General features: G+C 35.1%; 1 protein-coding gene across 1 annotated transcript in view; it reads left to right on the top strand.

Annotated features, from left to right (window-relative positions):
* The window catches only part of SNX2 (sorting nexin 2), a 50,511-nt gene that overhangs the window by 15,897 nt on the left and 19,911 nt on the right, over positions 1-14,703 (top strand). The window contains exons 3-7 of the mRNA XM_059693783.1: positions 2,684-2,847; positions 4,805-4,871; positions 5,198-5,241; positions 6,690-6,831; positions 11,323-11,401. Coding sequence (XP_059549766.1) covers positions 2,684-2,847; positions 4,805-4,871; positions 5,198-5,241; positions 6,690-6,831; positions 11,323-11,401 — 496 coding nt within the window. The remainder of the gene's footprint in view (positions 1-2,683; positions 2,848-4,804; positions 4,872-5,197; positions 5,242-6,689; positions 6,832-11,322; positions 11,402-14,703) is intronic.

Below are 14,703 nucleotides of genomic sequence, written 5' to 3'. Positions count from 1 at the left end.
GTGCTCACCAAATAAGGTTGGCTTCAGAGCCCCTCTCCACCATTTGTTACATCCTGCACTGTATGTACTTCACTGAGCATACTTTAGGAAACTGTCCTAGAGGAGTAAGTGAGGGTGTGCATATTGGAATTGTCTTAGACTTTTAGAACTTGTTTCTGCCAGGATACATAGCTTATTTCTTTTCTTTTCTTTTTTTTTATCAAATAATACCAATTGTAAGTTTAATGAGTATTCCTTTTTTTAAAAATTCTCTGGTGTCAATCATATGTTTAAACTGTTACTTAGCTGACATTTGTGGTTGTCCTCAAAGTATCTCTTCCAAAGAAAAGTTAATCTTTATACTTAGTACCTATGGGGCATCTTCTGGAACCTTTAGGTCTGTTTTAAATTAAATTAAACTTCATGAACATACAGCATGTTACTTTACTTTTAATTAAAAAAAAACTCATGAAGGAATTTAAGGTAGACTATGTATTAGCATGCTAAACCTAGGTTTGCATCTATTTATTTCTATTTTCCCCCTCCATATTAGTTACTTAGATCATATTTAGTTTTTATTTTGTTTATGAAACAGCTTATCAGAGTCTGTACAAAGAATACAAAAACCTGATTTATCAGTGAAGTAAAATATGATTGAAAAGTTAAAATGACTTTGAATTACCTGCACTGATATCTTAATAAAGTTACAATGTCTTTCACAGTTTTTTGTTATGGGTTTGTTGCCGGTAACAGTACCTCCTTCAGAGAATTTTGATTTTTTTATTTTGTTTTGTTTGCTGCTTGTTGTTTTACTTGTTTGATTATTAAAGCTCTTACACCTCTTATCTTTGATATTGCTTCCTTTCTTTCTTATATTTACTACTTATTAGTTTCATTTAAAAAAAAAAGAATAAATATTAGCAATCTTAACAGCCTGAAGTTGCATGTAAGATTTTAATTTGTTATGTTAGGGTCATCTATAGTGTATTCAACATCTATAGTCTATTTTCTTCCTCTGGTTACCATTGTTTGAAGGATTTTGATTATTATTTTTATTTTTAATATAAAAAATAAAGAGAGCAATGCTAAATAAAGATCTCATCAACATGAGATAACCAGTAAGAGTAGATTGATAAAATGCAAGTTGTTTACATTTAAATGTTAACACATTTACCTTACTTCTAGTATGCTTTTTGAGGTGTTCAAATTAAAGTGGCTCACAGATTGCCATTATTACCTTCTCAAACCTCTAGGAATCTAAGAACCTACAATTAGAAACAAGTGGTCTGATCTTATTTTCCTTGCAGTCCTGGCCACTAATTGTAATTTTCATTTTTATGGCTTTGCTTTTTACTTATGCTATTCATTTTTATGGAGCACTACCCATCCAAATCTTCTCTGATCAGTTTTGTAAACTGTTCCTGATTTTCCATACCCTAAAGTATTGTCTCCCATCTCAGCTCAGATTTTAGTCTTTGTTCTATAATTCATATAGCAATTAAATGTCTTGTAACATTCTTTTTTTATTGTTCACTTTTATTACTTTTTATTATTATTTAACATTCCACATGCTTATGTTTTATTTTGCCAACTAGATTATAAACTCCCTGAGGGCAGGTATGATATTTTACATTTTTTTGCATTTCTACATTGCATCTAGCACAGTGTTACATAGCTTATAGGTAATTTGTTGATTTGGCTTTGAATACATTTAATTTCAGATTTTTTAAGTGAACATTTTAAATTAAAAACTAAACACCTATTTGCTTTGTGTCATATTTATGTATTCTAATATCCAGTAATCTTTAGCAGTTAATTGCTTTAGATTATTATCTGTAAAGAATTTTCTGTAACAAATTTTTAATCCCAGTTGGGATATTTCTGGGCAGCTTTCTGCTATAAAGTTTGTGTGTGTGTATATATATATATATATATATATATATATATATATATATAAATAAAATAATCAATGTTAGTCTGAATAAAAGATTTTGGAAGGTAAGTTACCACAAGTATAAGATATATTACAAATCTAAACACAAATGATGGTGGAATTATCCACATCATTTGCTTTCCTACTAGCTTTATTCCTACCACTAGATGATTATGTATAGATATTTAAGCTCACTTTGCTGGAATTGTTCCTAAAATCAACAAAGTCACTGTTGGTTTTAGAGTTTTGATAGACAACTAAAGAAGGATTCATGAAATTATAACAATTATTTATAAATAACATTTTGGTATTTATTTGTGGGAAGTATAAAATACTAGAGGCCCGGTGCACATTTGTGCACTGTGTGTGTGTGTTTGGGGGGGGGGGTCCCCTTACCCGGCCTGCTCCCTCTTGGGACCCCCAGGGAGCGGGCCTAAGCAGGCAGTTGGACATACTCCAAGGGGTCCTTAGCGCTGCCACAGAGGTGGGAGAGGCTCCCGTCACCGCTACGCTCCCCAGCCATGAGCCCGGCTTCTGGCTGAGTGGTACTCCCCCTGTGGGAGCGCACTGACCACCAGGGGGCAGCTCCTGCATTGAGCATCTGCCCCCTGGTGGTCAGTGCACATCATAACGACCGGTCGTTCCGCCGTTCAGTCGATTTGCATATTACCCATTTATTATATTGGATTTTTCATAATTCATTAACTGCTATCTAGACTATTGAGATTTTGTTACCAGTGTCCTTAACTGACTTGTTTAATTTGTATCTAGAAGCCACAGAAGAAGTTTCTCTGGACAGTCCAGAAAGGGAACCTATCATCTCCTCTGAACCTTCTCCTGCAGTCACACCTGTGACCCCTACTACACTCATTGCTCCCAGAATTGAATCAAAGAGTATGTCTGCTCCTGTGATCTTTGATAGATCTAGGGAAGAGGTATGGAAAGATTTTGTATTCTAAATTAATATGTAACTATTAAATTTTTTGTTCTCCACCCAACATCACTCTCCTGTTAGTCATTTCTAATCAAAGCTGTATAGACATTTTGGGAAAAGAACATTGGACTAAAGAGTCTAGTGACTTAGCTTTTTAATCCAGTAACTTGGGCAAATCACTTTCCTTATTTTTTATTTTTTAATCCTCACCTGAGGATATCTTTTGAAGAGAGAGAGAGAAACATTAATGTGAGAGAGAAACATCCATCAGTTGCCTTCCATATGCAACTGACTGGGGATCGAACCCACAACCTGGTTTCTGCCCTGACCAGGAATTGAACCTGCAACCTTTTTGGTGCATGGAACAATGCTCTAACCAACCCGGGCAAAACCACTTTCCTTCTTAAGGCAAGGAGTTTGTCATTTGGGATCGTGTGATGATCTGTGCCTCTCAAGGTTCCTGTGTTAATCAAATAAGATAATGTATGAAAGTGCTTTGAAACTTAATTACAACAAAGTGATATTTTGAGCAATTTTATTTGATAAAAGCATGCAATTAATATTAGTTACGTTGGCAGGTTGGAGGATAGGTTCTGACTGGAGAGGAAGCATAAGAGGGCCATTGGTGTAATGATACTGTTTGTTTCTTGATCTAGGTTTACTTTGTGAAAGTTATTGAACTGTACACTTAGGAGTTATATATTTCATATATACTACATTTCAAATACGGCTTTTAAAACTGTATAAGAGTACAACCTTGAAATAAAAAGATTATAGTTAAAATACTTTTCTTTTAGATGGTCTTAGACTTTAATATTGCTTTAACAATTAGCAATACTTAATAATAATAAAACTTTCCTGCAGAGTTGCTATTAGGATTTTTTATTTTAAATGCCATTAAAAAGTACTTCTGTAGTCTCATAGTATTATCATTTTTCTTACTGTTTTTTTCAGTGATCTTATAGTGCTGTCATTGGCTTTAAGAACATGTGTTTACTATGTAATTAAAGAAACCAGATGCTAAAGTTGCTTATTAGTATAATAATTTCTGTAAGTATCTAATAATCTACTGGCAAAAGTAATGGCTACTTGCTGCTTATTAAAGAATAGATACAACTGAAAAATGCTACTATTAAAAATAATGAAGAAGCTAAATTTAATAACCTGAGTCTGAAGATTTGATATATAGAAAAAAAATCCACAGTATCCCTACAGAAGACTAAAATGGTTTTTCTTCATGTAAGGAGTTACAAGAACACAAGATTTTGTTTTACTTTTCCAAATGATCCTTTTTCTATTTCTTTGTGTGTATGTGTTTTTGCATAGTCAGGAAATACGAAAGCTTTTATTTTTTATAAATGGAGTGCTGAATGGCTTTTTAATTTTTTAAATTTTATTTTTTAATTGATTTCAGAGAGGAAAGAAGAGAGAGAGGGAGATAGAAACATCAATGCTGAGAGAGAATCATTGACTGGCTGCCTCCTGCATGCCCCCTTCGGAGATTGAGCCCCCAACCCTGGTATGTGCCCTTGACCGGAATGAAACCAGGGACTCTTCAGGCCACAGGCCGACGCTCTATCCCAGGGGTGGGCAAACTTTTTGACTCGAGGGCCACAATGGGTTCTCAAACTGGACTCAGAAGAAGGAGCTGCGGCCGTGTTTCCCGACGTTGCCATGTTAACACTGTTGCTGGTGAAGGAGCGTAGGGGAGAGCAAGAGAACCCTCTGCTCTTTCGGCTCCGCGGCCGGATAGAACAGCCGAACGGGCTGGATCTGGCCTGCGGGCCATAGTTTGCCCACAGCTGCTCTATCCGTTGAGCCAAACCAACTCTGAATGGCTTTTTAAATTGATTGGTGAGACAGTGACCTTAGTAAAAGATGATAAAAATTATAGTGACTAGTGTTATGACAATAATATAAATTGGAATCTTTAACACCAAAAAAAAAATCTTTTCTAGATTGAAGAAGAAGCAAATGGAGATATTTTTGATATAGAAATTGGTGTATCAGATCCAGAGAAAGTTGGTGAGTCAGTATTTATTATATTTTTTACTTGCTGCTTTTTTGAAAATTAGCTTGGTTAATAAATACATTGTTACAGTGTTAAATGGTACTTTCATTTTTAAGCTTTGGGGGACTTTTGCTTCTTATTTTTATTTATTTTTTTCATAGCTTCATTGAGGTCTAATTAATAAATAAAAGTAGTATATATTTAGGATGATGATGATTTAATGTATATATACATCATGAAATTAGCACAGTCAAGTTAATCACATCTCACACATTTAGTTACATTTGTGTGTGTGTGTGCTTAAGTTCATGTTTTTTTAATAGTATTATTTGACTTATAGGTGATGGCATGAATGCTTACATGGCATATAGAGTAACAACAAAGGTGAGTCTTTTGCTTCTTTAAAAAATAATAGTCCTCTAAGTATAGTACAAGGGTGATTAAGGTGTAAGTGATCCCCTTTTTTTTTTTTACCAAGATGACCATCCAGTAAAGATTGCAAATAGGTTGTTACATTGAGTTGTGAGTGGTTTGGTAGATACAGTATTCTTTGAAAATATGCAGGAAGGGACCTAATTAGACAAAGATAGGAGGAAGAAATGAGAATAGCATGTTCCAGGCAAAGGAATTTGCTTGTGTAAAAGCCAGAAGTCAAGAAAGCATTGTATCATCTAGGATCTGCAAGAAGTGGTACCTGATTGAATTGTGTAGCAATAAGCCTCCCTATCTTATAAACAGCCACCTTAAGGAATTTGAACTTCATCCTGAGGATAATGGAGAGCCATTGAAGAGATTGAAATAAGAGTATAGCACAATTAGATTTTTGATTTAGAAAGAATTCTGAGACTCAGTATGAATTGGGAGTGTCAAAGCAGAGGTCAGGATTTCTAATTAAGAGACCATTGCAATTTTTAAAAAAATATATTTTGATTGACTTCAGAGAGGAAGAGAGATAGAAACATCAGTGATGAGAGAGAATCATTGATCGCTGCCTCCTGCACAACCCCTACTGGGGATCCAGCCCGCAACTAGGGCATGTTCCCTTGACTGGAATGGAACCCGGGACCCTTCAGTGCGCAGGCTGATGCTCTATCCACTGAGCCAAACCAGCTAGGGTGCCATTGCAATTTTAAAAAGGATTGTAGGTCTTTAAGTCTTAAAAAGAAGAGAGATGGTCTGTAGGAATCCTAGTTATGAGAAGTAACACTTTACATAAGGAATTGGTTCTGGGGGTGAGTGAAATAAAAGGCTTCTTGAGTTGTGTAGGAGGTAGAATCTATAGGGCTTGGATGTAAGGCAGGAGGGAGGGATCCTGGAGAAAAGACAGCACAAGTGTAGGAACACTGTGTGGACAGGGGTGAGATTTGTTAATTCATTGAACAGATATTTATTAAACACCATAGGGTCAGGCTATTTTCCAGACACTAAGGTATAATAGTAAACAAGTCCTAGGAGGGGAAAATATGGTGAATTTGAGGTGGCAGTGAGATTTAAGTGGAGGTGTTCCTTGAGCGTTCCAATATGTTGGACTGAAGCTCAGAGGAGATCTAGGTAAGGTTAAAGATTTAAGAATTATTAGCATAAATATAAGTAGAGTCAATGAGATGAATAAAGCAAATATTTTCTGTTCCCTTAAGATTCTATAAAAAAACACCTATGGTTTAGGTTTTTTTCGTTTGTTAGCAATTTGTATGCCAAATTAGCTACTCTGGATTCTTTTATAAAGTAGACCAGTGGATGTATACACATGCATGTTCACAATTACATATGACATTGACTTCTGAATAATTGCTCAGCATTTAGAATTTGAAATACCTCTTTTTCACTTGTAGACTTCTCTTTCCATGTTCAGTAAGAATGAATTTTCAGTTAAAAGAAGATTTAGTGACTTTCTTGGTTTGCATAGCAAGTTAGCAAGCAAGTATTTACATGTCGGTTATATTGTACCACCAGCTCCAGAAAAGAGTATAGTAGGTAAGTGTGAATTAAAAAAAATAACTTTTATTTGTTACTGTTACTATTTTAATTATAACTATAAATTTGTAGATTCCATGATCATTCGCTATCATGACATCTCATAATATGTAAAAATACTGAATTTAAATATTCCATTTATGACAATTCATCAACCAAAGACTGTATAAGCTAATACAATGATGTTAATATTGGGTCAGAATTTGCCAAGTTGAAAACAATTTAAAACCCCTTTTAGGGTCATTAGAGTTCCATATTACTGAGTAACACTCAGAGGGTGTTTACTGTTACTAGCATATCAATAATGTTTTCTTTCTTTGTTTTTTTTTTTAAAAATATATTTTATTGATTTTTTACAGAGAGGAAGGGAGAGAGATAGAGAGCTAGAAACATCGATGAGAGAGAAACATCGATCAGCTGCCTCCTGCACATCCCCTACTGGTGATATGCCCGCAACCCAGGTACATGCCCCTGACCGGAATTGAACCTGGGACCCTTCAGTCCGCAGGCCAACACTCTATCCACTGAGCCAAACCGGTTTCGGCCAATAATGTTTTCTAAGGGATGTTTGGCTCTCAGCTATATATTGTTCAAAAAGATTTGATCTAGCCTCGCTATTTAAACGCAGTTTATTTCATAACCTCAATATAATGTTTAAAAACATTGTTATTGATACAAAATAATAAATTAAGAATATGCAGAAAATTACAAAAGAGGAGAACCTCTATTGTCTCACCATTAAGACATGTCATCTCTCAAAATTTTGTAGTATTTTTTTTCAATCCTTTCAGTCATAGGTTTTTATGCACCTTACTTTATATTTCTTTATACATAAGATTATTTTTCTGAAAAATATTCTAAACTGAATTTTTCTAATCTTTAAATTATTATTTTACTTTTTTCTAGCATTTGAAGGACAATTTTATCTTTTATGATTTTGAAATCTGATATATTTGAATGGATTTGTTATATTTTTTCTCTCTTTTTTTTAAATTCAAAAATCTAGTTGTGCCCTGGCCAGTTTGGCTCATTGGATAGAGAGAGCATTGTCCTGGGGACCAAAGGGTTCTGGGTTCGATTCCGATCAAGGGCTTGTACCTTGGTTGCAGGCTCCTCCTGGACCCGGGCCCTAGGCAGGGCATGTGTAGGAGGCAATCAGTTGATGTGCTTCTCTCACATCTGTAGTTCTCTGTCTTTCCCTCTCTCTTCCACTCTCTCTAAAAAATCAATGGAAAAATATCCTCAAGTGAGGATTAAACTAAATTAAAAAAAATTAAAATCAATAAAAACATTTTTAAAAAAATCTAGTGCAGTTCTTCAACTTCTTAACCTCAAAGCTTAATATTCTTCAAATTTATTGAGAGCTCTTAAAGAGCTTTTACTTTTGTGGGATATATTGATATTTATTATATGGGAATGTTTTAAAATTGTATCTATTCATTAAAAATAACAATAAACTTCATTACCTGTTAACAAGTAAAATTTTTGTGAAAAATAATTTTTGTAACACAAAAATGAATAAGAGCAGCTTGCTTTTTTGTTTTTGTTCAACACCTTTGCAAATTTCTTTAATTTCTGGCTTAATAGAAGATAGCAATATTCTCATATCTGCTTCTGTACTCAACCTGTTGTGATGTAACACATATAATCTTTGTAAAACTTACGGAGCTTTCATGAAAGAATGAGAGTAAGAAAGACAAATAACAGTTTAGTATTTTTATAAAAATAGGCTTTTGTGCACTACCTTCTTTCCCCTAAAAAAGTATCTCTGAAACCTTCCAGGTATTCTGACTACACTTTGAGAACTTTTGATCTAATTACTAATCTTATTTTCCTCTTCTCTAAAATACCACAATGGTATCTTCTGGCATTCTGCTATCTACGTAGGGAACATAAGTTTTATCCATCATAAATTACTTATTATTAATATTGGGGTTTTTCTTTGACTTTTAAGTTGTACAACTATTTTTATACACCAAAAGAGGAAAAACAAATTATTTCTCTCATTTTGGTGGCTAGATATGCTAGTGTAGTCTTTAAACATTGACCAAAAGGAAAGATTTAAAAACTAAATTTTCATATTCAAGTTATTGTGTTTCAAACTAATATTTTGCCTCAATAATCTTCAACCTTCCACAAATGATTGCAGTATAATAAATAGCACATATAAATTCAAAATAGAATTAAGAAATTATATCCTTAGAGCATTCTTTTCTGACATTGATTTTGATAGCTTTCAAAGGGTACTAGGGGATAGTGACACAGTTATGTTTATATTATTCATAGATAGTCTATTAAATTGTAAGACTATCAGTTAAATTATAGAAATAATTAACAGTCATTGAGTGCTTACTGTGCTAAAGCACTATGCTAAATAATTTATGTGCATTTTCATTTGATCTTCACAACAACTTTAGGTTAACTTATTATTGTGCTTATTGAATAGGTAAGGAAGCTAAGGTTCATCAAGGCTAGGTAACATGCCTCATGTCATACAGCTACCAAGAGGCAGAGCTGAGTTTTAAATGCCAGATGTCCATCTTACTCCAGGGTTTATATTCTTAACCGTTACTCTATTCTGCTTCTAATTTTATTTAGTATGTTGTGTTTTTTTCAATACAATTATGGTTTGCCTTTATTTTTTTACCTAAAATAGAAAACCTTCTGGTTTAAAAAAAAAATCTAATGCCATGTGATTGTAGAATGGTCTAATATACATTTGAGGATTTATTTTTAAAAAGATATAAAGAAAGAGCTTACCAAGAAAAATATTTTTCAAATAGTAAGATGAAGCCAATATAAAGTTCCCTCAAAATGTGTGCAAAAGTCTGAATAGTTATTAAAGGTGGGTTAGAAATTGATCTCTGAGCTTCCTGGCAGCCAACCAAGTAGAAGAAAAATGTTCATTTTATAATTTCATATTGTTTATAATTTTTTAAAGTAAAAATGAATACATTGTCTAAGAAAAATTTAAGGTATGGAGATTCTTTAATTACATACTAAGACTAAGTGGTTTTCAAATAACAAACAATGATAGTGGGTAGTGGAGTAAGAGTAGTAACTTCTTTGCTGGGAAGGTAGAACTGCCACAGAAAGAAGAGGAGTCTTTTAGCACACGGCAGTTACTGCACTTTTATAAAACCTTAGTTGACTTAAAAACAGCATTTCAGTAAGCTTTTAGAAAACAGCAACAAAGTTGAAAAGTTTTAAAAGGTCACTGGTTAGAGTAAGGCTTTTTTTTTTGTCTCCTCACAATGGCTTATAAAGATTACTGGTAGGAAATAGCATGAGCAGATGATTCTTGAAGGAAATAAAAGAAGAACTGTATCTTTGTAAGGTTTTTTTTCAGGGAAACAATATGTGAAATAATTAACATCCCATATCATGTAGTCCATTCAGGATAGATGTTTGAGTGTTCTTTTTCAAACTATTATATTTCAGAGGAATTAAGTTATATAGAACATTCATAGGTGATATGTTTATTTACCAGATATGCCAACGTGAGTAAGAATTACATGATTTTAATGACTTTACTGAGATATAATTCATATGCTATACAGTTATTCATTTAAATATGTAATTTAATGGCTTTTAGTATATTCAGAGTTGTCCGTACATCACCACATCCATTTTAGAGTAGTTTCATTACCCCTTAACCATCATCCTCTAACTTCCTCATCCCTCCAGCCATAGGCAATCACAAATTTATTTTCTTTCTCTATAAATTTGCCTATTTGCCTATTCCTTTATATAAGGGGAATCATACAATATTTGCTCCTTTGTGACAAGCTTCTTTCACTTAGCATAATATTTTCAAGGTTCATCCACGTTGTAGCATGTATCAGTTCTTTATTTCTACAGAATTGATTTTTGAAAGGAAAAAGAACAGGAAAAGAAATAAAATCTGATCATCTATATTAGTGTTAAAATTGAAATTGCCAATAGAGAAATTGTTAACATGATTTTTACTTTTTAAATTTCAAGAGTTCTAAATATCTCTATGAAAGAGCTGTTATTTCAATTATTATAAAACAGCCATGGTAAATATACAAGAACATGTTCTTAGAATCTGCAAGAGATAATATTTAGCAAATTCATGGGTTACACTTTTGTTTTTCTTGTCCACACGGTAAAGAGCCTTAATTATTACTAATAAGAAATGAAAATATTAATTGAGCTTAAATTTACTAATTTGAATCCTATTGAAATGTAAACACATTTTAGTTTAGCAGGAGTGTAATATATAACAGATAAGGAATCCAGAGGTTATAGTAAAAAAACTACAGACACAGCTCAACCCATGCTTTATTTATAAATACTTACAGAGTAGAATTACTGTATCATGAGTTTTAATTTCTCAAAGTATGATACTAATTATAAATTTAGTTCAAGTTCAGATTTAGAGTATATTTTAAGTTAGGCAGAAATGATTATAAAAGACTGTTTTTATAATAACATAAAATCATGAGTCTCATTCAATTTTTTTCAAAGGCATGACCAAGGTCAAAGTGGGTAAAGAAGATTTATCATCCACTGAATTTGTAGAAAAACGAAGAGCAGCTCTTGAAAGGTAATTCTAGACGGTTCTGCTTTATTACACTCATGTTTTTGCTTCAGTAATATGTCTAATCCCACTATATGGTGTAACTTAGTTCAGTTACTAATTGATGACTCTTATCAAAAGTGCTTTAAACTTTATTAAGAAAATTGCTTCTTTGAACAATACTGCTTATTCTGCTTTTATTAAATAGATCTATTCTTGTATCATTGTTACAAGCAGCAATATATAAAGGCACGAGTTAGTTGAGGATAGAATTATTATGTCATAGCTGTGGTCAACAAGAGAAGTAAGAAAAAAAGAATTCATGAATCTTTTGAAAGTGGGGAAAGGGTTAATAAAATTATTTGGATAAAAATAGTATCTCTTTAGTATTTATATTCTTTTTTTGAAAATATATTTTGATGTTTTACAGAGAGGAAGGGAGAGGGATAGAGAGTTAGAAACATCAATGAGAGAGAAACATCGACCAGCTGCCTCCTGCACACCCCCTACTGGGGATGTGCCCACAACCAAGGTACATGCCCTTGACTGGAATCGAACCTGGGACCCTTCAGTCCACAGGCCGACGCTCTATCCACTGAGCCAAACTGGCTAGGGCATTATTTATATTCTTAGGAAGTTATACTCACATTCATGTTCTGTGTTGGCTAATTTGGCTAATTATAGTTCATCTAAATTTTTTAAATTATTACTGAATAAGATTATTAGATACACTGAATAATTAGGTTTTTGCTCCCTCCTTTAATTTTGTATAATTGATTTTGACTTGAGTGTACAAAAGTGTGTGACTTCTTGAGTTGACTGGATGTTTAAAGGCTAATATGCTCTACCTTCCTTTAAGTACTTGACTCAACACATTTCCTATAGCTTTGAAGACTTGTCATTATTGTGGCTGACTAAAAGTGGAGTGGAGTGGAGTGGATGGCAGGATTCCCACTTCGAGAATCTTAACATTTATTCTTTTCTTGCTATGTTGAAAATGCGATAAAACAATTTTGAAATTATCTTAAAACCCAAGTTTTAGAACCTAACTACACAACATTACCTTAAGTTAAAACATTTTCTAATTTCACAGGTTTTTTAAAATTTTCGTGAAATTTTGTTTATTTCAGTTGGATTTGCTTATTTGTTCTTTGTTTTATTTTGTTGGGGCTTAAAATAAGTGGCTGGGGTGGCGGGGGTAGGAGAGATTTTAGTGAGTAGTATGTGTATTATCTCCAGGCCACAAATTATTTTTAAAAACTATTTTTAAGGCAACTTATTTCTGGGTTTTAGTAATAAGTTATTTAAATTAAAAGAAAATGCCACAGTAAAGTCAGGTTTGAACAATTGCTATAAGAAAAGCTAAAGGATATGCTATTTAAAATCTTATATAAGACTTAAAAGATGAGATTATGTTTAGACCTACGGTCAAGATAGCAGCATAGGTAAACATGGTACTTGCTTCCACATCAAAATTACAACTAAATTCAGAACCGCCTGAAATTCAGCTGAATGGAAGTTTTACATCTGGGGAATTAAAAAAGAAGCCAAATCAAGACTGATTGGAGGGACAGAGACAAGAAAAGGGGTGATCCCACACCCATATGTGGCGGATAAAAATCGGGAGGGATATCTTGGCTACGGAGGTCACCCCTGAGGAATAAGGTCTTCCAGGTCCCCCAGCCCAGGGTTCCAGTGCAGGAAGAGAAGTCCCCCTAAATTCTGGCTGTAAAATCCTCAGCGGGGATTGAAGCTGAGGGAGATAGGGTTGCTGGAGTCCCAGGCAGTTCTTAAAGGGTCCACTCAGGTTCTAATTCTGGATTCACTCTCTCTAAGCTCCAGCATTGGACAGCTTGAAAGGTATCAGAGACATATGAAGAGGGACTGAAGTGTCGGGCATCAGGGCAGGAGTTGGGGGTGAGGGGACGTTTCTCTCAGACAAAAGTGCTAGCAAAGGCCCTTGTTCCTTTTCTGAGCCCAACACAGCTGGCAGGCGGGCACTATATTGAGACTCCATCAACCTAGCTCACTGTTTGCTTCACCCTGGTGATTCCCTGAGGCCCTGCCCCACCCAACTTTCAGAGCCACTGAAGCTGTTTCCTGTGGCTTTTAAATACACATGCCCTGTCTTGGCTCATGTTTCAGATTTTTCTAAGATCCCTCGAGCAGCTTCTGGCCTCAGTGAGCCCTGTACCTCTCACTCTAAGTGGTCTAGGCTTGGCACTAGCAGCAGCCAGCCTTGGTTCACAGCTTGGCATTGTCTGAGAACCTCCAAGCCCATGACAACTAGCAGTCATCTGCAGATCACTTTGTAGCTCATGCCAGGTGGCCCTGGGCAGAACACTGACAGTGACTGACCTTGGCCTACACCTCCTAGGAGGCACTCAGTGGACAGCTTCAGACCATGTCAGGCACCACCACCCAACCACTTGCATAAGCTGCCGGAAGCCGGTCCATCCTTGCTGCTTGACACAGTTGCTGCAGGGAAGAAACATCTGCACAGCATATGTTTCAAGGGACCTATAAGAATATATGGCATACTGTTCTTAATATGTTTGCTCCCCTTCTTAGCGCTATGTGTTTTAACCAAGGTCACCTCTCCGCGAAAGGTTATTTCCCCAGGTGGGGATTTTTCCCTGGAGTTAGGGATTAACAGGACTAAGGAAGGGAATAAATCAGTAAAACCCCTTAACTAAGTGCCAGGTGGGTAGTTAATCCCTCTTAACTACGAACAATCACGCTTAAGCTACATAATCTTTACTTAGGATAATCTCCTTCAGTTACTTCCTTGTAGCTTAACAGAACAGTAGAGTAGTGACCTTGGAATAGAGATAATAAACACCCTAACCTTTGAAATAGAATGGATAGGATTAAAATCAAATGGTATAAATACAGATGTAACAGGAGAATAAAGAGAGAACCTGGCGAGAGAACCTGGCTGGAGAATCTGGCTAGAGAACCTGGCTAGGCTGATCAACTGAACGCTGTCTCCGTGTCATTCCTTCTTCACTGACTCTGTCCATTCCTTTGGGAACCCCTGGACCTGCTAAGGTTGGACCCCAACAGTAAGCCACACATTCAAGGGATTAGATTCAGCAGGTACCAGAGCCCTGCTAAAGTAAGTCCTACTCTGTGAGGTGGGCCCCCTTTACAACTGATCCTCCATGGTGGTTAGAGGTTGGTGGTTAGTGGTCACAGCTGGTCCTTGCAGCTGATCAGCATGGCAGTAAATCCCTCCCATTAACATGCCAACAGCAACAAGGCTCAGCCACAAGGGTAGGGTGTATGCAGCCCAAAACGGGGGAGCCCATCTCAAGTACCCAGCTTGA

This window comes from Myotis daubentonii, chromosome 4, assembly GCF_963259705.1.
Source record: "Myotis daubentonii chromosome 4, mMyoDau2.1, whole genome shotgun sequence".
Classification (NCBI taxonomy): Eukaryota; Metazoa; Chordata; class Mammalia; order Chiroptera; family Vespertilionidae; genus Myotis; species Myotis daubentonii.
The sequence above is the reverse complement of the archived record's forward strand: the minus strand, read 5'-3'. Positions and strand labels throughout refer to the sequence as shown.